The 24,243-nt window shown below is 44.4% G+C and overlaps 1 protein-coding gene across 2 annotated transcripts in view; it reads left to right on the top strand.

Moving 5' to 3' along the window:
• Positions 1 to 4,889: 4,889 nt before the first annotated feature.
• LOC124000909 (BDNF/NT-3 growth factors receptor-like) overlaps positions 4,890 to 24,243 on the top strand; it is a 37,203-nt gene continuing 17,849 nt past the window's right edge. Inside the window, exons 1-16 of one of the 2 annotated variants that reach the window (XM_046307602.1) lie at positions 4,890 to 4,968; positions 6,410 to 6,473; positions 9,532 to 9,606; positions 11,220 to 11,291; positions 13,944 to 14,012; positions 14,136 to 14,296; positions 15,722 to 15,858; positions 16,263 to 16,395; positions 16,843 to 17,157; positions 17,556 to 17,573; positions 17,793 to 17,801; positions 17,998 to 18,032; positions 18,146 to 18,245; positions 18,492 to 18,683; positions 19,510 to 19,640; positions 23,951 to 24,123. In XM_046307602.1, the coding sequence (XP_046163558.1) occupies positions 4,902 to 4,968; positions 6,410 to 6,473; positions 9,532 to 9,606; positions 11,220 to 11,291; positions 13,944 to 14,012; positions 14,136 to 14,296; positions 15,722 to 15,858; positions 16,263 to 16,395; positions 16,843 to 17,157; positions 17,556 to 17,573; positions 17,793 to 17,801; positions 17,998 to 18,032; positions 18,146 to 18,245; positions 18,492 to 18,683; positions 19,510 to 19,640; positions 23,951 to 24,123 (1,751 nt within the window). In that variant the 5' untranslated portion in view covers positions 4,890 to 4,901. Of the gene's footprint in view, positions 4,969 to 6,221; positions 6,474 to 9,531; positions 9,607 to 11,219; positions 11,292 to 13,943; positions 14,013 to 14,135; positions 14,297 to 15,721; positions 15,859 to 16,262; positions 16,396 to 16,842; positions 17,158 to 17,555; positions 17,574 to 17,792; positions 17,802 to 17,997; positions 18,033 to 18,145; positions 18,246 to 18,491; positions 18,684 to 19,509; positions 19,641 to 23,950; positions 24,124 to 24,243 lie in introns of those variants that run through there. The other variant, XM_046307600.1, reaches the window with a different exon arrangement.

The raw sequence follows: 24,243 nt of genomic DNA, 5'->3' as shown, positions 1-24,243 counted from the left end.
GGTGGCTCTGGCGGATCCTGGCAGACTGGCGGCACTGGCGGCCCCTTGCAGACTGGCGGTACTGGCGGCCCCTTGCAGACAGGCGGCACTGGCGGCTCCTTGCAGACTGGCGGCACTGGCGGCTCCTTGCAGACTGGCGGCACTGGCGGCTCCTTGCAGACTGGTGGCACTGGCAGCTCCTTGCAGACTGGCGGCACTGGCGGCTCCATGCAGACTGGCAGCTCTGGAGAGGAGGAAGACTCCGGCAGCGCTGGACAGGAGGGAGGCTCCGGCAGCACTGGAGAGAATGCTCCCGGTCGCCCTGCCAGTGCGGCGAGGTGGAATAGCCCGCACTGGGCTATGCAGGCGAACCGGGGACACCATGTGCAAGGCTGGTGCCATGTAAGCCGGCCCAAGGAGATGCACTGGAGACCAGATGCGTAGAGCCGGCTTCATGGCACTTGGCTCGATGCCTACTCTAGCCCGGCCGATACGCGGAGCTAGTATGTACCGCATCGGGCTATGCACCCGCACTGGGGACACATGCGCTTTACAGCATAACACAGTGCCTGCCCGGTCTCTCTAGCCCCCCGGTAAGCACAGGAAGTTGGCGCAGGTCTCCTACCTGGCTTCGCCACACTTCCCGTGTGCCCCCCCAATACATTTTTGGGGCTGACTCTCGGGCTTCCATCCATGCCGTCGTGCTGCCTCCTCATACCAGCGCCTCTCCGCCTTCGTGCGTTCCAGCTCTTCTTTGGGGCGGCGATATTCTACTGGCTGTGCCCAGGGCCCTTTACCGTCCAACTCATCCTCGCATGTCCAGTCCTCCTTGCGCTGCTCCTGCTGCCGCTGCCTGTCACCACGCCGCTTGGTCCTGTTTTGGTGGGTGATTCTGTTACGGGATTCTTCCTGGGAAGGAGAGGCGGACCAAAACGCAGCGTGGTTATTTATAAACATCTTTAATAAAGATGATAACTTGAACAATGTATAATACAAAATAAGAAAACGTAGAAAACCGAAAACATCCCTATCTGGTGCAACAAACACAAAGACTGTCACGTTCTGACCTTTATTTCCTTTGTTTTGTATTTATTTAGTATGGTCAGGGCGTGAGTTGGGTGGGCAGTCTATGTTTGTTTTTCTAGGTTTTGGGTATTTCTATGTTTCGGCCTAGTATGGTTCTCAATCAGAGGCAGGTGTCATTAGTTGTCTCTGATTGAGAATCATACTTAGGTAGCCTGGGTTTCACTGTGTGTTTGTGGGTGATTGTTCCTGTCTCTGTGTTTTGCACCAGATAGGGCTGTTTTTGGTTGTCCACGTTTATTGTTTTGTAGTGTTCATGTTTATCTGTTTTTATTAAACATGAATCAATATAACCATGCTACGTTTTGGTCCTCCTCTACTTCACCACAGGAAAACCCTTACAAAGACAGGAACAATCACCCACAAAACCCAACACCAAACAGGCTACCTGAATATGGTTCCCAATCAGAGACAATGACTGACACCTGCCTTTGATTGAGAACCATACACAGAAACAGACTAGACACACAACATAGAATGCCCACTCTATGCCCACTCTATGCCCATCACACCCTGACCAACCAAAACATGGAAACATACAAAGCAAACTATGGTCAGGATGTCACAACATTGAAGCATATTGGGGGCAGCATCATGCTCTGGGCATGTTTTTCAGCGGCAGGTACTGGGAGACTAGTGGGGATTGAGGGAAAGATGAACGGAGAAAAGTACAGAGATATCCTTGATGAAAAACTGCTTCAGAGCCCTCAGGACCTCAGACTTGGACAAAGATTAATCTTCCAACAGGACAATAACCCTAAGCACACAGCCAAGACAACGTAGGAGTGGGTTCGGGACAATTCTCTGAATGTCCTTTAGTGGCCCAGCCAGAGCCCGGACTTGAACCCAATCCAACGTAAATCTAACGTCTCTGGAGAGACCTGACAGAGTTTGAGAGGTGGTTGGAACTTGGCAGAAAAAGCTTGTATTTTTGGTTCAAAAGAGATTCAATACAGTACAATATAGTTTGTATCCTTCTGCACTTGACTTCCCCATCTTGGTACAATTGAGGACATGTGACTTCTCCAACTATTTGAACCCTCATTAGTCAATTTCTGTAATAACAACAAATGTATCTTCCAGTTGAGTGAATTGGAAAGCTCTTGGATGATTACCTTTATCTTGGTTATGCAAAATGCCATTTCTCCCTGATTGGCCAGGCCTATTAAGATAGGCAAGTGTCAACTATAAGCAAAATAAAGAGCTCTCATCTTTCTCTCAAAGTCTGAGCCGGTTACCATGGAGACAGATATCATTCCGTACTTGACGTTTCTCATAGAAAAGCCTGCTTTCACATTTTCATCTGCATCCATAGCGACACTTGACATTGTCCATGCTATTTGGAAAGCCCTAAGTATCCATAGCGACACTATCCATTCAGGTTGTGTATGTGTGTGTGTGGATCAGAGTGATGAGTTTAGGCACAGAATACCTCAGATCCTGTCCAACAGTGTCTGGTCAAGAGCTTAAGCACTAAAGCACCTCACATTCACTCATTCCATCACGTCCCCCCCAGAGCCATATATTTAGATGTAAATACATGACTCTGGGTCCTCTACTGATTGTTCAGTGAGTAAACCATTCAAACTAATCTGATCCTAATGAGCAAATGTAAATAAAACATGACCTCATAGAATCACTCTATAGTACCAATCCCACACTACTCTGTTCTATCTTATACATTGGGTAAATCACAACTGGATACCTGTTTCTATTTCTATTCTTCATAAGTGCCATGTGATTAAACTAAGGTACAGGGTCAGAACACTTATGCACATGGTTGCAATGTTTTATCCAGCTGACTTTATTGTTGGTCTCTGTTCATTAACCATTGATGTTTGAAATGTCCTTCACTTGCACATTGTGCTATTTCTGTGATCACTAAAAGACCTTGTCAAAATGATAACCATTATCCCACAGAGATACAATGGTCACACAACATCACAGCAGCTGTGTGTGTTGTTGACCACCCAGAATGAGAAGAACTGTGTCAAGTGACACTACCATGGGTAGTTGATTTACTTTTGCGCAAGTGGAAAAGTTCCCAGATTTAAAAAGTTGAACTGAGCATATTACATATTTTTTCAAATCTATATCACTCTGTTGTATTTCACTGGCTATTCAATATGCTTCAATATGCTTCAATATGCTAACTTCACAATCACTCTTTTTTTAAATGCATAGATAGCAAGCATATTTCATCTCATGACCCCCAAATAACATGTGTCCACAAACATTTAATTTTAAAACCATATGCTAGGTTAGGCTATTTGTGCTTTGACTAATTACAAGGAATATTTCGATAGTAGCTATTTCTCCACTGTCTTTCTTCCTCGACTGGGATGGAAGACTCGGGCTGACTCTTTTCCCTGTATATATCAATGATGTTGCTCTTGCTGCGTGCGATTCCCTGATCCACCTCTACGCAGACGACACCATTCTGTAAACTGCTGGCCCTTCCTTGGACACTGTGTTATCTAACCTCCAAACAAGCTTCAATGCCATACAACACTCCTTCCGTGGCCTCCAACTGCTCTTAAACGCTAGTAAAACCAAATGCATGCTTTTCAACCATTCGCTGCCTGCACCTGCACACCCGACTAGCATCACCACCCTGGATGGTTCCGACCTAGAATATGTGGACATCTATAAGTACCTAGGTGTCTGGCTAGACTGTAAACTCTCCTATCAAACAACTCCAATCCAAAATCAAATCTAGAATCGGCATTCTATTTCGCAACAAAGCCTCCTTCACTCACGTCGCCAAACTTACCCTAGTAAAATCGACTTTGGCGATGTCATCTACAAAATGGCTTCCAATACTCTACTCAGCAAACTGGATGCAGTTTATCACAGTGCCATCCGCTTTGATACTAAAGCACCTTATACCACCCACCACTGCGACCTATATGCTCTAGTTGGCTGGCCCTCGCTACATATTCATCGCCAGACCCATTGGCTCCAGGTCATCTACAAGTCCATGCTAGGTAAAGGTCCGCCTTATCTCAGTTCACTGGTCACGATGGCAACACCCACCCGTAGCACGCCCTCCAGCAGGTGTATCTCACTGATCATCCCTAAAGCCAACACCTCATTTGGCCGCCTTTCCATCCAGTTCTCTACTGCCTGTGACTGGAACTAATTGCAAAAATCATTGAAGTTGGAGACTTTTATCTCCCTCACCAACTTTAAACATCTGCTATCTGAGAAGCTAACCGATCGCTGCAGCTGTACATAGTTCATCTGTAAATAGCCCACCCAATTTACCTACCTCATCCCCATACTGTTTTTATTTATTTACTTTTCTGCTCTTTCGCTGCAGCTGTACATAGTTCATCTGTAAATAGCCCACCCAATTTACCTACCTCATCCCCATACTGTTTTTATTTATTTACTTTTCTGCTCTTTTGCACACCAGTATCTCTACCTGTACATGACCATCTGATCATTTATCACTACAGTGTTAATCTGCTAAATTGTAATTATTTGCCTACCTCCTCATGCCTTTTGCACACAATGTATATAGACTCTTTCTTTTTTTCTACTGTGTTATTGACTTGTTTATTGTTTACTCCATGTGTAACTCTGTGTTGTTGTCTGTTCACACTGCTATGCTTTATCTTGGCCAGGTCGCAGTTGTAAATGAGAACTTGTTCTCAACTAGCCTACCTGGTTAAATAAAGGTTAAATAAAAAAATAAAAAAATTAAAAAAAATTAAAGCACACACAGTCATATTTTGTTTAGTAATTATTTTTCAAAGATGCAGCCCTACTTGTGCGTCAAACGGCACGTCACACTGATAATGGCCATCCATGGAGCTGTGGTATTGTTGTGGAAGATGCACTGTCTAGGCCTATGGAACGAGTTTGTGGGTATTCAGAATAAAATTGGCACATCAAATATAGGTAATGTAATTACATTTTATTCAAATATTCAACCCCTTATTATAACTTAAATATGATGGTGATGTAGGGCTACAGTGAGTAGCCTATTCCCACCTATTTTTCCGAATATGTGTACATGATAAGCATGCAAATTGAAAGCTGTTGAATTAAATAGTCCAAAAACGGATAAATGTTGATAAACTGTCAGCCATACATATCACTGTCTCGAGCGTCTTAACCATCTCCCTTTAAAAGCAATTCCAGTGTTGGCTGGCAGAGATGCGCTCGTACACAGCCATAATCGATAGACGAATGCAGGTACCCTGCCTCCATGCACAAGCACTCTGTCGCGCAACCTTGTCTCAGAGCACTTTGTATTATTCTGTACGTAAATCAGAGGTTTATTAATTTGTGGATGTCCACCATCCATTTCGTATATGTTAAGAATTAAAATTCGTATGGTATGTTACGATTTGAAATTTGTCTGATATGTTACGAATTTGCAATACATATGTTCTGTTGTGAATTTCAATTTGTTGTGGCCAATGTTAGCTTGGCTAGGGGTTAGGGTTAGGTTAAGGTTCGGGTTAGGAGAAAGGTTAAAGGGTTAAGGTTATGGGAAGGATTAACTAACATGCTAAGTAGTTGCAAAGTAGCAAACAAGTAGTAAGTAGGTGCAACATTTCTAATTAGTAAAACATCTAAAGTTGTTCATGATGAAATTCGAAGGCGTAACCTTTGGGTTGCTAGACGTTTGCATTATATGACCACCCAGCCACCCCAATCAACTACCCTCCTTTCGTTTGAAGTAAATGTCTTATTTAAACACACCAAACATAACATCATATTTATTCGATTGTCCCGGATTTACATTCACTATGTTACGTCTAGTCCATGAGAACAGGCTGTGTCGCTACATCGCCACGCATTCTGACTCCACGGTGCTGTCTCTCTTATTTCGATCTCCATCAGTACTACGTATGAAGAAGAATCACCACGACAACGGTTTGCTCCTCAAAACATCTGGAGCACAACGCTTGACCATGCAGAGACAGTCGCTCTGCCCCTAAGAAAGAGACGAGAGAGGCAGCACCAGGACCGAGCACTTGACACCTTGCTTCACGGCATCGATATGCAGTAGTGTGATACCAATTCTGCGGAGACAGGGATTGCGCATTCGTGATCAACTGTAGTCTCATTCGTGGTGCCAAACTGATTCATTTGGCTATAGGGTGGGGGTGGGGGTGGGAGGCGGGGGGATTCATAATATCCAGATTTGATCAATAGCCTACGGTACTGTGTGATATCGTTGGACCTGCGATGGGCTACAACGTAGGGGGATATGGAATGGCTCGCTCTGGAATCTTTATCGTGTTGATGGGGTTGTGGAGGTTTAGCTCTGCTTGCCCTGCATCCTGCACTTGCAGCATCTCAAGGCTTGTTTGTATGGATCCTGACCCAGGGATCGAGGATTTCCCTATCCTTACGTTAGATGACATGGAAATGGACATCAACATCACCGATATGTAAGTAAAATGAATGGCTACACCATTGTAGACATGGTAAAGCCTACAATGAACTGCACAATATTATAAAGGTTAACGTTTTTAAGCACACCAATGTCAGATTGCTAAAACAAATACATAATAAAAGGGATGTCTACTATGCCATGCAGGCTGTTAAACTCTCATGTTTCTCAGTTTTGTATGGAAACAACAAGCAACAACAAGCAAAGACAATAGTGTGGGATAATTATCATGCAAAGGAGAGTTTTGTGCTTGTGACTGTGTGTGTGAGCTTGCGTGTCAGGTGGTGTGGATGCGCGCTGTTTGGAATATTTGAATTCGGGTATTTTCCTCTAGAAACCAGGCCCATGCAGTGATAGTGGAAATTATATTATGGAGGATTATGGCACGATGTCTGCCGTGGCCCCAAAATACTGGGACTGTGGGAAGAATGAAAAAAAAACACGACGGAAAATTTTCAGATAATATTATGGACTCGAATCTATGTCGCCCCAACACAATACCCAACGTAGCAATGGACTATGGAGTGGTTCTTGCCAATATCAAACAGGTACTGTGCCTTCAGAAAGTATTCAGACCCCTTGACTTTTTTCACATTTTGTTACGTTACAGCCTTATTTGAACATGAATTAAATATATGTTTTTCCTCAGCAATCTACACACAATACCCCATAATGACAAAGCAAAGACAGGTTTTTACAAATGTTTACACATTTATTACAAATTAAAATAGAAATACATTTCTATGAGACTTGAAATTGAGCTCAGGTGCATCCTGTTTCCATTGATAATTCTTTAGATGTTTCTACAACTTGATTGGAGCCCACCTGTAGTAAATGCAATTGATTGGGCATGATTTGGAAAGGCACACACCAGTCTATATAAGGTCCCACATTTGGCAGTGCATGTCAGAGCAAAAACCAAGCCATGAGGTCGAAGGAATTATCCGCAGAGTGCTGAGACAGGATTGTGTCAAGGCACAGATCTGGGGAAGGGTACCAAACAATGTCTGCAGTATTGAAGGTCCCCAAGAACAGTGGCCTCATCATTCTCAAATGAAATAAATTTGGAACCACCAAGACTCTTCCTAGAGCTGGCTGTCTGGCCAAACTAAGCAATCGGGGGAGAAGGGCCTTGGTCAGGGAGGTGACCAAGAACCCAATGGTCACCCTGACAGAGCTACAGAGTTCCTCTGTGGAGATGGGAGAACCTTCCAGAAGGTCAACCATCTCTGCAGCACTCCACCAATCAGGCCTTTATGGTAGAGTGGCCAGACAGAAGCCACTCATCAGTAAAAGGCACATGACAGCCCGCTTGGAATTTGCTAAAAGGCACCTAAAGACTTTCAGGCCATGAGAAACAAGATTCTCAGCTCTAATGAAACCAAGATTGAACTCTTTGGCCTGAATGCCAAGCATCACATCTGGAGGAAAGCTGGTACCATTCCTACGTGATGCATGGTGGTGGCAGCATCATGCTGTGGGATGTTTTTCAGCGGCAGGAACTGGGAGATTAGTCAGGATCGAAGCAAAGATGAATGGAGCAAAGTACAGAGAGACCCTTGATGTAAACCTGCTCCAGAGTGCTCAGGACCTCAGACTGGGGCAAAGATTCACCTTCCAACAGGACAATGACCCAATGCACACAGCCAAGACAACCCACGACGGGCTTCGGGACAATTCTCTGAATGTCCTTGAGTGGCCCAGCCATAGCCCGGCATTGAACCTGATCGAACATCTCTGGAGAGACCTGAAAATAGCTGTGCAGCGAGGCTCCCCATCCAACCTGACAGAGCTTGATAGGATCTGCAGATAAGAATGGGAGAAACTCCACTAATACAGGTGTGCCAAGCTTGTAGTGTCATACCCAAGAAGACTCAAGGCTGTAATCACTGCCAACGATGCTTCAACAAAGTACTGAGTAAATGGTCTGAATACTTAAGTAATTTTGATATTTCATTTTTTTAAATGTACATTTTTTTTATATTACATTTATAAAAACCTGTTTTTGCGTTTTTGTTATGGGTTATTGTGTGTAGATTGACAAGGAACAATGTCAAGGGGTCTGAATACTTTCCGATGGCAGTGTATGTAGCTCAAGGTCACAGTGGTATGTGTATAAGACAGTTTCCTTGCCATTTATTAGGACACAATTTTTTGAATTGCCAGAGGTGCACAGGGTGAGGTCTGTGTAGAGAAGATAGTCTATAGTCCTTGCCACTGAAAGTTGTTGGTGATAGTGAATTATATCAGGCTTGTTATTGCAGCATATGTAAGCCTGTAGATTTGCCATATTTCAGTACAGTATGTCTAAACAATACATGTATATTCAGGCTTATATCATTCTCAGAGTAAGATGTAGCCTAGTGTAGAGTACTGTAGATTAGTGTGCCTGTCACGTACATGGCTCCTAAACAAATCCAGATAGTGAGCAAAGTATCGACACCAGCGTGCAGGTGCCAAACATCTAGACAGGGTGGTGTTTTATTTAACTGTCTTGTCTGAGACCCTGTCCACCTTCCTTACTTTAATCAAAGGAAAACCTTCATTGATGATGGTCTACTGGCATGTCACCTTGGCATACAAGGCATTCTCATTAAAGATTGAAAATGTAACATCTAGTTCATTCTAAACCACCATCACCCATCCAGGAGTTGTGTCCTCTAGCATAAAGATCTATCTATCATCTTAGCTGTTCTAGTCAGTAGATAAAGTACCACTATCAAACCAGTTCAGAATCCTGTAAAACTGCCCAATGTGGGCATGATGGCCAAATACTCAGATATTTCCATATGTTTGAAAATACTATCCATCTATTGTCCCTGTATATCATCAGACACTAAATGTCTAAAAATGGCTTGAGAAGTACTTTTTAAACCTTGGTGAAGGTCTATTGACCAACATTGTGGACCATACAAGAATGTCAGTGTGCTGGAGTTTCTTTATGAAGAATTTTGAAAGGGAGTGCTATTTAAAATACTAATTTAGGGACAAGAACATGTGAATGTACTTTATTTATAATAATAATAATTTGTAAATGTTGTATTTCAATTTTACAGATACATTGCAAATCAAAATCGACTATTTGACATTAATGATAACAGCTTGAAGTACTACTCGAATCTCAGAAATCTGTAAGTATTAGTACTACTCAAATGTTAATGTCATTACCCAGACTATTGTAGCATGTTATGGAATATGTCATGGCCAAAAGTTTTGAGATTGACACAAATATTAATTTCCACAAAGTTTGCTGCTTCAGTGTCTTTAGATATTTTTGTCAGATGTTACTATGGAATACTGAAGTATAATTACAAGCATTTCATAAGTGTCAAAGGCTTTTATTGACAATTACATGAAGTTGATGCAAAGAGTAAGTATTTTCAGTGTTGACCCTTCTTTTTCAAGACCTCTGCAATCCGCCCTGGCATGCTGTCAATTAACTCCTAGGCCACATCCTGACTGATGGCAGCCCATTCTTGCATAATCAATGCTTGGAGTTTGTCAGAATCTGTGGGTTTTTGTTTGTCCACCTGCGTCTTGAGGATTGACCACAAGTTCTCAATGGGATTAAGGTCTGGGGAGTTTCCTGGCCATGGACCCAAAATATCGATGTTTTGTTCCCTGAGCATCTTAGTTATCACTTTTGCCTGATGGCAAGGTGCTCCATCATGCTGGAAAAGGCATTGTTCGTCACCAAACTGTTCCTGGATGGTTGGGAGAAGTTGCTCTCAGAGGATGTGTTTGGTACCATTCTTTATTCATGGCTGTGTTCTTAGGCAAAATAGTGAGTGAACCCACTCCCTTGGCTGAGAAGCAACCCCACACATGAATGGTCTCAGGATGCTTTACTGTTGGCATGACACAGGACTGATGGTAGAGCTCACCTTGTCTTTTCCAGACAAGCTTTTTTCCTGATGCCCCAAACAATCGAAAAGGAGATTCATCAGAGGAAATGACTTTACCCCAGTCCTCAGCAGTCCAATCCCTGTACCTTTTGCAGAATATCAGTCTGTCCCTGATGTCTATCCTGGAGAGAAGTGGCTTCTTTGCTGCCCTTCTTGACACCAGGCCATCCTCCAAAAGTCTTCGCCTCACTGTGCGTGCAGATGCACTGCTCTGTACTGGTGGTGCCCCGATCCCACAGCTGAATCAACTTTAGGAGACAGTCCTGGCACTTGCTGGACTTTCTTGGGCGCTCTGAATCCTTCTTCACAACAATTGAACCGCTCTCCTTGAAGTTCTTGATGATCCAATGAATGGTTGATTTAGGTGCAATCTTACTGGCAGCAATATCTTTGCCCATGAAGCCCTTTTTGTGCAAAGCAATGATGACGGCACATGTTTCCTTGTAGGTAACCATGACTGACAGAGGAAGAACAATGATTCCAAGCACCACCCTGTTTTTGAAGCTTCCAGTCTGTTATTCGAATTCAATCAGCATGACAGAGTGATCTCCAGCCTTGTCCTCGTCAACACTCACACCTGTGTTAACGGGATTAAGTTCATTTTCATGGCAAAAGGGGACTTGGCAAATAATTGCAATTCATCTGATCATTCTTCATAACATTCTGGAGGATATGCAAATTGCCATCATACAAACGGAGGCAGTAGACTTAGAAAATTAATATTTGTGTCATTCTCAAACCTTTTAGCCACAAATGTAGAGTAGGTTATGCTGAACTTTGTTAATGTGTAACTGACTTTTAAAAAGTTCTCTCTTTCTAAATCTCCCTCTCTGAACCAGAACTGTGACAAATACGGGACTGACTTCTATCTCATCAGAAGCCTTTTTCAACAATACAAGACTTCAATATCTGTAAGTACTGTAGTCTTTGATTGATCCTCTGTTTGGTGTTTTTCTTCTCATCCTTCTCCTCACAGATTTAGTTAATGTACTCTCAAAGAGAAAATCTAGGGGCCACAAGCCAGTCAAAAACAATTAAGCCAAGTTCATATTATAGGGATGTAGATTTTTACTATTTACCTCACACTGAAGTCATGACTTCTAGTTGTGTGGTAATTATGGTTTAAATCTGCATGGATTGGCATGATGATGTATAGTCGAAGTTGTTGGGACCAGGGCATGGTAAGGCTCATGACTGGGTAACAGGACGACACGCTCAGCAAACAGTGAGGAACATTGTGTTTAACTGAGCTGTGTGATCACTGCCAATAGAGATCCTATTAAATTACTAGAGGAGCTATGTCATTAAACCAAAAAAGTTCCAGAATAGGGTGAAAATGGCAGCCATATTGGTCAGGAAGAAATCCAAACCAGTCTATTTGGAATGAATGGCAGTAGAGGCATAATCCTGATTTTACTTATGCAGGAAAGGAAAATAAAAGTAAGACATGATATATAAGAAATGGTGTAATAGAATTATTGTCAACCTAAAAGTGTAATGTAATTATAAATGCAGTTTATATGGGTTATATACAAATTTTCTATATAGATAGCCTCTAAAAATATGTAAACAGGCCATAAATGTCTACATTTTTGTTTTCTTGGAACACTGAGTGCTATTATATGATGCAATATCAGTACTTGTTGCATTTACAACTTGTCTAAATCCTACCATCAACAGATTTCAGCCTGTGAATGACTGTGGATTTACTGCATTGTTTGATTGGAATGTTGGCGTATTGGCAGTGAATTCATTAAAATGTATGGAATTGGCCTCCCGGGTGGCGCAGTGGTTAAGAGCGCTGTACTGCAGTGCCAGCTGTGCCACCAGAGACTCTGGGTTTGCGCCCAGGCTCTGTCGTAACCGGCCGCAACCGGGAGGTCCGTGGGGCGATGGCGCTGTGTTAAGAAGCAGTGCGGCTTGGTTGGGTTGTGTATCGGAGGACGCATGACTTTCAACCGTCGTCTCTCCCGAGCCCGTACGGGAGTTGTAGCAATGAGACAACATAGTAGCTACTAAAAACAATTGGGGAGAGAAAAAGGGGTCAAATTAAAATAAAATAAAAAAGATGTATGGAATCATTGGGAACCTGAGTGGTGCAGCGGTCTACGGCACTGCATCTCAGTGCAAGAGGCATCACTACAGTCCTTGGTTCGAATCCAGGCTGTATCACATCCGGCCGTGAGTCTCATGGGGCGGCGCACAATTGGCCCAGCGTTTTCCGGGTTTGACTGGGGTAGGCCGTCATTGTAAATAAGAATTTGTTTTTAACTGACTTGCCTGGTTAAATATATGTATCTTTTTTAATTCCTCTTAAAGGATCTGGCTAGCTAGCTACAGTGTGGATCAATTCTTAAAATTCATTATTTTACACAGGGGTTGGAACCAGATCAGGGAACAGAAGCAAAAACCTGAAAATAAAGGAAGGAACAGAATCAGAAAAGGGGACGAAAGTGCTCTATACTGTTCCGGAACAGAACCGTCATTTGAAAAGCATGGGAACCAGTTAATAACTTTATTTTATGTTCTGGGCATTTTTCTTCTTCAGTCCCACAAATAATGCAACAAGGCGCCTATGCCAAAGCCCTCATTCCGTCACACATAAACTTATTCCAGTGTCTGCCTGCCAGCTGTAAATCGTTGCCTATATGTGTGTGTGTAGGCAACGTGCCCCTCTCCCTCTGAAGTATAGGCTACTGTAGCCTACTGATGGCGTTACAAGCGTGATTAAGAAATTAGAGAGGGATTTTTAATTGGAGAAGAATGGATGAACCTTTTCAGTGCTCGTTACGTATACTATAGTATTCACATTTCACATTGGATTTATTAACTACAAAAAGGTAAGACTTTAGAAGCTTTTAATTTAGAAGGTTTTTAATTCTGGTGCCGCTCTGCACACACAAGCATGTTAGCTAGCTAGCACTTGTCCAACTCTCAGAGGTTCAAAGACATTCAATGTTCCTCTAAAGAAGCCACTCTTTCGTAGGTATAATACTGTGGCCCTCAGATAATGCATGTCATACCAAGATGGCCTGTATTTCAAGCCCCCCAACCCCCTGGAACAGTGGAATGGAACAAAAAAAGAATGGTTTTGTTCAGAATGAAACTATTGGTAAATATGTTTGGTTTACAACCCCTTACACAATATCTTATCAAATCACTGGCAAACCACGGTTGACCAACTCCCTGACCAAAATGGCTGACCTTTATCCCATCATTAGAAGGTTCAAGTCCATTCTAGTATTCTAATTACTAAATCTATGTTACTGCCAATCAAGGGAATAATTCTAATCAGTAGGAGAGGCGTAAGAGAGGAAGGAGTCCTGTTCGCACAATGCAAAGATAATGGCTGGACTATTGAAACCATACTTTTTTCATGCATAGTTAAACTGTACAAGGTGCAACATTTGAAAGTTGATAGAGCAAATAGAGCAAGCGTTCCAACATCACATACTGTTTTGTTGTAACGACACACTGGTTATATACATTGATTGTATTATTTATGTTTGACCTACATGAGTTGTTTCATTGTAACCTTTATGATATCTTACTTTGACTTGTAGGAATCTGAGAGACAATAACTTGTCAACACTGTCCTGGAGGACATTCATAAACTTAAACATGACATCTTTGTAAGTACCTATCTCTATTTACTATGTTACGGGACTTATGTTATAGATAAAATATGTGATAGGAAGTATTTGAGCGTACTGTGTGTGTGTGTGTGTGTTAATGCTCAGTTTTTTCCCCTCTAGTCCTCTCCTGTCTGGTAACCCTCTGGAGTGTGTATGTGAGAACATGTGGATCAAACTGAGGCTGCAAGAGGACATTGACAGTTCAGAAAGTCAACAGCTGAAATGCATAGACGACCTTGGAGTGAGGAGGGCCATCTCCAGATTAATTCTCCCTGATTGTGGTAATGCCAACGAGAGAGAGAGAGAGAAGAATGTGTGCGCGCAACCAAAGAAAAAGACCACCTATACTCCACACATGGAGACACATACAAAGCTCTCCCTCACCCTCCATTTGGCAAATCTGACCATAATTATATCCTCCTGATTCCTGCTTACATGCAACAATTAAAGCAGGAAGCACCAGTGACTATGCTTGAGGCAAATAACACTGAAACATGCATGAGAGCACCAGCTGTTCCAGAAGACTGTGTGATCACGTTCTGCGCAGCCGATGTGAGTAAGACCTTTAAACAGGTCAACATTCACAAGGCCGCAGTGCCAGACGGATTACTAGGATGTGTACTGCGAGCATGCACGACTCCAACACCATCATTAAATTTGCCGATGACACAACAGTGGTAGGCCTGATCACCGACAATGACGAGACAGCCTATAGGGAGGATGTCAGAGAGCTGGCGATGCCAGGACAACAACCTCTCCCTCAACGTGATCAAGACAAAGGAGATGATTGTGGACTACAGGAAAAAGAGGACCGAGCATGCCCCCATTCTCATTGACGGGGCTGCATTGGAGCAGGTTGAGAGCTTCAAGTTCCTTGGAGTCCACATCACCAACAAACTAACATTGTCCAAGCACACCAAGACAGTTGTGAAGAGGGCATGATGAGACCTCTTTCCCCTCAGGAGACTGAAAATATTTGGCATGGGTCCTCAGATCCTCAAAAGGTTCTACAGCTGCACCATCGAGAGCATCCTGACTGGTTGCATCACTGCCAAGTATGGTAACTGCTCGGCCTCTGACCACAAGGCACTGCAGAAGGTAGTACTTACGGCCCAGTACATCACTGGGGTCAAACTTTCTGCCATCCAGGATCTTTATACCAGGCGGTGTCAGAGGATGGCCCAAAAAATTGTTAAAGACTCCAGCCACCCTAGTCATAGACTGTTCTCTCTGCTGCCGCATGGCAAGCGGTACCGGAGCACCAAGTCTAGGTCCAAGAGGCTTCTAAACAGCTTCTACCCCCAGGCCATAAGACTCCTGAACATCTAATCAAATGGCTACCCAGACTATTTGCAGCGCCACCCCCTCTTTACACCACTGCTACTCTCTATTGTCATCTATGCATAGTCACTTTAATAACTCTACCTATATGTACATACTACCTCAAATAACCGGTGCCCCCACACATTGACTCTGTATTGGTACCCACCTGTGTATAGTCTTGCTATTGTTATTTCACTGCTGCTCTTTAATTACTTGTTACTTTTATTTCTTATTCTTATCTGTATTTTTTTACAACTGCATTGGTTAGGGGCTTGTAAGTAAGCATTTCACCTGTTGTATTCGGGCATGGGACTAATACATTTTGATTTGATTTGTACAGTAAAACAACATTGTTAAAAGTTCTGTTTACGTTTGTCTCACAGAGACTCCCGCAGTGGAGGTCAGTCCCTCTATCGTCACAAAGACGGAGGGAAGTGATGTCACAGCAGTGTGCAGTGCAACAGGGTCTCCTGCCCCTGAGATCTCGTGGAATTTGGACACCATCTTCACCAGCTATGAGGTGAGATGATGTTCTCTGTTTTGGTATATTATTGAAGGCACAATCCTCTGACTATTACGAGAGTTAGGATGATGAGGTCATGTTGGCATGGAATAACTCCTGGCTTTATATGTAACTGAACCACATAGCACTACATTTTATTCATTATTTTAAATGAAACTTGTCACAAGTTTTTACATTTCAATACATATATTATGAAAAGCAATATCTAATTGTTTTATAATAATAGCAGTACATTATTCCATACTTTTAGAAGGTGTTTTAGAACTTACAGCATTTAAGATTTTAACTCCAGATTTTTCACTATGATCACAATGATATGTTAACTGAATCTACCATGTATTATATGTAACTATTAATAATACCACTAATTATTGCGCTAATAATGATAAATGTATTTACAGGTCAATGTCTTGGAGCTGGAAAGCAATCTGACACTGTCAGGTCTCTCGCCTTCGGACAATGGCAGAGTGATCACTTGCAATGTGGAGAACGTAGTCGGCCAAACCGAGGCTTACCTCCAACTCAACATCCTCTGTAAGGACGTGTTCTGTTGTGTTGAGTACATGTGCCTTTTTTATTGACATTTTATTCTGGCACTGTGGTTGCAAAATGTCAAATGTCATTTTCACAGATGATTCTACAGTGTTTTTCCTGGATCTATAGCATCCTTATATTTGTGGTCTACATTCTGAAAGACATTGTTTGGTGACTCTGTGTCCTTACTGAAAATAATGTTTCTCACTTCTCCTTTAGTACGGTCCACTATCCCTCAACAATCTGATTGACTCTACATGTCTTCCTGTCACCTTGCCATACTCTTCTCCTCCTGTTCAGCTCCTGGTTGCCCTCAATGCCTTACCATACCATACCCTCCCTCCATCCCTCCCCCGGCACTCCTCCAGACCTCCTTCCTCGTGTCCAGCACCCACTCCCAGTATCCTGTGACTATTCTTCCTTTCCTGTTCCTGTTGTCTCTGTCAGTTTGCCCCACTATCCTGGAGCTGCTGGAGCCATTGAGACTCCACCACTGGTGTATCCCTTTCAGTGTGACTGGGAACCCCAAGCCCGAGCTGCAGTGGTACCACCAGGACCAGGAGCTCCACGAACAAGAGTATATCAAGACTGAGATCCACAAGAGCCTTGGAAGCGTTCACCACGGCTGCCTGCAGCTTGCCAACCCGACTCACATCCACAACGGGCAGTATACGCTGGTGGCCAGGAACGAGTTCGGGGAGGACCAGAAAGTAATTGACGCCCACTTCCTGCTCCCGCCAGACGAGGGCGACTATCCCTCAGGTCTCACTCCTGTTTCATTTATAGTTATTGCAATTCTATATAAGATGTTATATAATCGATATAAGCGGTTTTATACACTCTCAGAAAAAAGAGCGCTATGTAGAACGACCTGTCCCCGTAGGACCTGAAAAAAGTTTTCAGATAGAACAGATCAGTATCCAGATTGGGTCAGATAAAACCCTTTTTGGTTATAAATAGCATCCTTTCAAGGGTTTTATTTGGAACCAGATATTCCATGTGGAACCAAAATAGTTCTAAACGACCTGAAGTCTCCTACGGGGACAAATGGTTCTACATGGCACTCTGTTTTTCTGAGAATATACTGTTTTCTGTATAGCATAGTGTATGTAACTCATGTGTATGAATAACACGTCAACTCCCCTTTTCACTTTTTTCAGAACAGCCATATTACCCTTGTAAGTATTTCTTTAGACGTTGAATTTTGCTAAGAATTATCATTCTAAAATTTACTGCTACAGAGACATGTATGTATTCGTTTTTCTCTTGACATGACATTAAGTGTAAGAGTTTAGGGATAATGACAGATTGATGATTCCTGCCTTGTCATCATTTCAATGTCCTCTGTCCACTGCTCGTCCTGTGCTGTGGGATATCGTCACCATGCTGGTCCTTAGACACCACTGGTAGGTGCTTTAACTTTGAAATCCTGTGATCAACATGACATGACGTAGCTAACACATCTTTAATATTGTACATATCCCAACCAGACAGTATTTTCAGCGTTTGAGAGGAAATTAGATTAGATTATGTACTTCAATGTAAATGTTTGTATGCTTAATGCTATTTTCATTCTGTATTAAATATGTATTTTTCTCCCAGACTCACCACTACCCCCAATAGACGACAGTGTTGCAGTAAGTTAACATAAACGCCATCATGTGTCATACATGGTTATTTATATACAGTACTATAATGTAGTGCACTGATATTGGCAGGTATTTTATGTTGTCGAATGGTGTTTTCCCAGGTGTACGTAGTGGTGGGAATCGCTGGTGTGGCATTAATTGTATGTGTTCTGATGGTGATCATTCTGAAATATGGAAGAAACTCTAAATTTGGGATGAAGGGTAAGATTTTTTCTTTAATCTCAGTTGAGTCGTTTTCCAGACCTGTATTAAGACTTGCAGGACTCAGTTGGATTCCCATTTAAATGATAATGAACATTGTGCACATTTCTACAGTATATTTAGTCCCACCACATTGCAGCTTAAGTTTTGCCACATAACAACATACAGAAGTCAAACATGAAAAAGACCTCTCACTCCTGTCATAATTATATTTCCTCCCACTGGGCTCCTCCACCTCCTCCTCAGGCTCCTCCTCCTCGGTCATCAGTAACGATGATGACTCTGCCAGTCCTCTTCATCACGTCTCAAACGGCAACAACACTCCGTCGTCCTCGGAGATGAGCCACGATGCGGTGATCATTGGAATGACAAAGATCCCTGTCATCGAGAACCCGCAGTATTTCCGCCAATCTGGCAGCATGCTGAAATCGGACACATGTGAGTTACCGTGCCGCCAAGTCCTGCTGGTGGCGTAACCTATTATTTTTCTGATAAATCCATGACAGGGACACTGTGACTGGACTGTCTTCTCCATCCACTTCCTGTCTGATGTTACCATGGCGATGACTTTGGTTGACCTCTTGCCGTGAGACCTGCAGTTAATGCTGTAGTATCAGACTGTACCGTAGAGAGACTATCACTCAGTGGAGGCTGCTGAGGGGAGGACGGCTCACTCATTATTATGAGCCTCCCCTGCTATCACTGGACATACATTCTGACCATAGATAGTTTTGGTAAACCCAGACAAACACATCTGACTTTTGCACTTGTTGCCCCGTGAGAAATGTAGTTCTGTTAATGGCTACCATAACGCCTACCATAATGGCTACCAAACTGGTCTGACAAGCGAACAGTACATCATTCTATTTTCGTCTGTGGATATCCTCTATGCAGCAGTAGACTAGGGCTGTTGCTATAGCTTCAGTGTATGTAATGAGTAGGGCCAGGAGGTTTTCTTCACCTCTTGACCTGACTAATTATAACTAGGGCCAAGAGGTTTTCCTGGTCAGTTCACCCTTCTTAATAGGCCTTGTATGGGCCTTGAGCAGCAGATAGCCTAGAGCATTGGGCCAGTAACCGAGCTGACAAGAATAAAAATATTTCAATGTGCTCTTGAGCAAGGCACTTAACCCTTCTTTGCTCCAGGGGCGCCAAAATATTATGGCTTACCCTGTAAAACACAACATTTCACTGCACCTATCTGGTGTATTTGACAAAACATCCTTTTTTTCATAGCCTAACTGTGTCTCTCTTTACATCCCAGTTGTCCAGCACATCAAGAGACACAACATTGTGTTGAAGCGTGAGCTGGGCGAGGGGGCCTTTGGGAAGGTGTTTCTGGCTGAGTGCTACAACCTGACTCCAGATCAGGACAAGATCCTGGTGGCTGTCAAGGTAAAGTACGGCCCTCCACGCAGTTATTTCAAACTATCAACATACACTTTACAAAAGTCAAATAATGAAACAATGGGTCTTTTGTTCTGGCTTTGATATAAAAAATTGCAGTTTGTGCTTTTCATTTACATCATTACATTTAAGTCATTTAGCAGACGCTCTTATCCAGAGCGACTTACAAATTGGTGCATTCACCTTATGACATCCAGTGGAACAGTCACTTTACAATAGTGCATCTAAATCTTAAAGGGGGGGGTGAGAGGGATTACTTATCCTATCCTAGGTATTCCTTAAAGAGGTGGGGTTTCAGGTGTCTCCGGAAGGTGGTGATTGACTCCGCTGACCTGGCGTCGTGAGGGAGTTTGTTCCACCATTGGGGGGGCCAGAGCAGCGAACAGTTTTGACTGGGCTGAGCGGGAGCTGTACTTCCTCAGTGGTAGGGAGGCGAGCAGGCCAGAGGTGGATGAACGCAGTGCCCTTGTTTGGGTGTAGGGCCTGATCAGAGCCTGGAGGTACTGAGGTGCCGTTCCCCTCACAGCTCCGTAGGCAAGCACCATGGTCTTGTAGCGGATGCGAGCTTCAACTGGAAGCCAGTGGAGAGAACGGAGGAGCGGGGTGACGTGAGAGAACTTGGGAAGGTTGAACACCAGACGGGCTGCGGCGTTCTGGATGAGTTGAAGGGGTTTAATGGCACAGGCAGGGAGCCCAGCCAACAGCGAGTTGCAGTAATCCAGACGGGAGATGACAAGTGCCTGGATTAGGACCTGTGCCGCTTCCTGTGTGAGGCCGGGTCGTACTCTGCGGATGTTGTAGAGCATGAACCTACAGGAACGGGCCACCGCCTTGATGTTGGTTGAGAACGACAGGGTGTTGTCCAGGATCACGCCAAGGTTCTTGGTGCTCTGGGAGGAGGACACAATGGAGTTGTCAACCGTGATGGCGAGATCATGGAACGGGCAGTCCTTCCCCGGGAGGAAGAGCAGCTCCGTCTTGCCGAGGTGCAGCTTGAGGTGGTGATCCGTCATCCACACTGATATGTCTGCCAGACATGCAGAGATGCGATTCGCCACCTGGTCATCAGAAGGGGGAAAGGAGAAGATTAATTGTGTGTCGTCTGCATAGCAATGATAGGAGAGACCATGTGAGGTTATGACAGAGCCAAGTGACTTGGTGTATAGCGAGAATAGGAGAGGGCCAAGAACAGAGCCCTGGGGACACCAGTGGTGAGAGCGCGTGGTGAGGAGACAGATTCTCGCCACGCCACCTGGTAGGAGCGGCCTGTCAGGTAGGACGCAATCCAAGCGTGGGCCGCGCCGGAGATGCCCAACTCGGAGAGGGTGGAGAGGAGGATCTGATGGTTCACAGTATCGAAGGCAGCCGATAGATCTAGAAGGATGAGAGCAGAAGAGAGAGAGTTAGCTTTAGCAGTGCGGAGCGCCTCCGTGATACAGAGGAGAGCAGTCTCAGTTGAATGACTAGTCTTGAAACCTGACTGATTTGGATCAAGAAGGTCATTCAGAGAGAGATAGCGGGAGAGCTGGCCAAGGACGGCACGTTCAAGAGTTTTGGAGAGAAAAGAAAGAAGGGATACTGGTCTGTAATTGTTGACATCGGAGGGATCGAGTGTAGGTTTTTTCAGAAGGGGTGCAACTCTCGCTCTCTTGAAGACGGAAGGGACGTAGCCAGCGGTCAGGGATGAGTTGATGAGCGAGGTGAGGTAAGGGAGAAGGTCTCCGGAAATGGTCTGGAGAAGAGAGGAGGGGATAGGGTCAGGCGGGCATGTTGTTGGGCGGCCGGCCGTCACAAGACGCGAGATTTCATCTGGAGAGAGAGGGAGAAAGAGGTCAGAGCACAGGGTAGGGCAGTGTGAGCAGAACCAGCGGTGTCGTTTGACTTAGCAAACGAGGATCGGATGTCGTCGACCTTCTTTTCAAAATGGTTGACGAAGTCATCTGCAGAGAGGGAGGAGGGGGGGGGAGGGGGAGGAGGATTCAGGAGGGAGAAGGTGGCAAAGAGCTTCCTAGGGTTAGAGGCAGATGCTTGGAATTTAGCGTGGTAGAAAGTGGCTTTAGCAGCAGAGACAGAGGAGGAAAATGTAGAGAGGAGGGAGTGAAAGGATGCCAGGTCCGCAGGGAGGCGAGTTTTCCTCCATTTCCGCTCAGCTGCCCGGAGCCCTGTTCTGTGAGCTCGCAATGAGTCATCGAGCCACGGAGCGGGAGGGGAGGACCGAGCCGGCCTGGAGGATAGGGGACATAGAGAGTCAAAGGATGCAGAGAGGGAGGAGAGGAGGGTTGAGGAGGCAGAATCAGGAGATAGGTTGGAGAAGGTTTGAGCAGAGGGAAGAGATGATAGGATGAAAGAGGAGAGAGTAGCGGGGGAGAGAGAGCGAAGGTTGGGACGGCGCGACACCATCCGAGTAGGGGCAGTGTGGGAGGTGTTGGATGAGAGCGAGAGGGAAAAGGATACAAGGTAGTGGTCGGAGACTTGGAGGGGAGTTGCAATGAGGTTAGTGGAAGAACAGCATCTAGTAAAGATGAGGTCGAGCGTATTGCCTGCCTTGTGAGTAGGGGGGAAGGTGAGAGGGTGAGGTCAAAAGAGGAGAGGAGTGGAAAGAAGAGGCAGAGAGGAAAGAGTCAAAGGTAGACGTGGGGAGGTTAAAGTCGCCCAGAACTGAGAGAGGTGAGCCGTCCTCAGGAAAGGAGCTTATCAAGGCATCAAGCTCATTGATGAACTCTCCGAGGGAACCTGGAGGGCGATAAATGATAAGGATGTTAAGCTTGAAAGGGCTGGTAACTGTGACAGCATGGAATTCAAAGGAGGCGATAGACAGATGGGTAAGGGGAGAAAGAGAGAATGACCACTTGGGAGAGATGAGGATCCCGGTGCCACCACCCCGCTGACCAGAAGCTCTCGGGGTGTGCGAGAACACGTGGGCGGACGAAGAGAGAGCAGTAGGAGTAGCAGTGTTGTCTGTGGTGATCCATGTTTCCGTCAGTGCCAAGAAGTCGAGGGACTGGAGGGAGGCATAGGCTGAGATGAACTCTGCCTTGTTGACCGCAGATTGGCAGTTCCAGAGGCTACCGGAGACCTGGAACTCCACGTGGGTCGTGCGCGCTGGGACCACCAGAGTAGGGTGGCCGCGGCCACGCGGTGTGGAGCGTTTGTATGGTCTGTGCAGAGAGGAGAGAACAGGGATAAACAGACACATAGTTGACAGGCTACAGAAGAGGCTACGCTAATGCAAAGGAGATTGGAATGACAAGTGGACTACACGTCTCGAATGTTCAGAAAGTTAAGCTACGTAGCAAGAATCTTATTGACTAAAATGATTAAAATGATACAGTACTGCTGAAGTAGGCTAGCTGGCAGTGGGTGCGTTGTTGACACTACACTAATCAAGTCGTTCCGTTGAGTGTAATAGTTTCTGCAGTGTTGCTATTCGGGGCTAGCTGGCTAGCTAGCAGTGTTGTTTACGTTACGTTGCATTAAAAGAACGACAATAGCTGGCTAGCTAACCTAGAAAATCGCTCTAGACTACACAATTATCTTTGATACAAAGACGGCTATGTAGCTAGCTACGATCAAACAAATCAAACCGTTGTACTGTAATGAAATGAAGTGAAAATGTGATACTACCTGTGAATGCGACCGGGTTGTTGAGTTCTATTCAGAAGACGTTGGCTAGCGTTGGCTAGCTAGCAGAGTCTCCTACGTTAAGGATGACAAATAGCTGGCTAGCTAACCTCGGTAAATTAAGATAATCACTCTAAGACTACACACTCTAAACCTAAACAACAAAATTATCTTGGATACGAAGATACGAAGACAGCAAAGACACCTATGTAGCTAGCTAACACTACACTAATCAAGTCGTTCAGTTGAGTGTAATAGTTTCTCCAGTGCAGCTAATCAGTGGACGTTAGCTAGCTGGCTAGTGAAGACTACGTTAGGACGGCGAAATACGATAATTACGCAATTATCTTTGATACAAAGACGGCTATGTAGCTAGCTGAGAAGAAATTGCTAAGATTAGACAAATCAAACCGTTGTGCTATAATGAAATATAATGAAATGTAATGAAAAAGTTATACTACCCGCGGGAGCGAAGTGCCGATGCGACCACTCGCTCCAACCCGGAAGCTATGTCATTGTGCATTGTTTTGGGTAATAGTACCACAAACTAATATCTCTTTGGATTTAATTTAACTTTGTAGGAAGGAGACTTTGAAAAAAATCAACAATCCCAGCAATTAGTTATGATAATTATGTGTGCATGCGTACCCATGCATGCACATCCCTGTCTTCCTCAGACGTTGAAAGAGGCCAGCGAGAGTGGCCGTGCTGACTTCCACCGGGAGGCGGAGCTGCTGACCAACCTGCAGCACGAGCACATCGTCACCTTCTACGGCGTGTGTGTGGACAGCGACCCGCTCATCATGGTGTTCGAGTACATGAAGCACGGCGACCTTAACAAGTTCCTCAGGTACCGTCCTGTGTCCCGATGTCTACCTGTGTCCATTCTTCCTGTGTCTGTATTGAATAGAAAGAAATAAGACGTGTACCAGTCAAAAGTTGGGACACACCTACTCATTCAAGGATTTTT

Source organism: Oncorhynchus gorbuscha, linkage group LG16, assembly GCF_021184085.1.
Source record: "Oncorhynchus gorbuscha isolate QuinsamMale2020 ecotype Even-year linkage group LG16, OgorEven_v1.0, whole genome shotgun sequence".
Lineage (NCBI taxonomy): Eukaryota > Metazoa > Chordata > Actinopteri > Salmoniformes > Salmonidae > Oncorhynchus > Oncorhynchus gorbuscha.
This window is presented reverse-complemented; position numbering and strand designations above follow the sequence as displayed.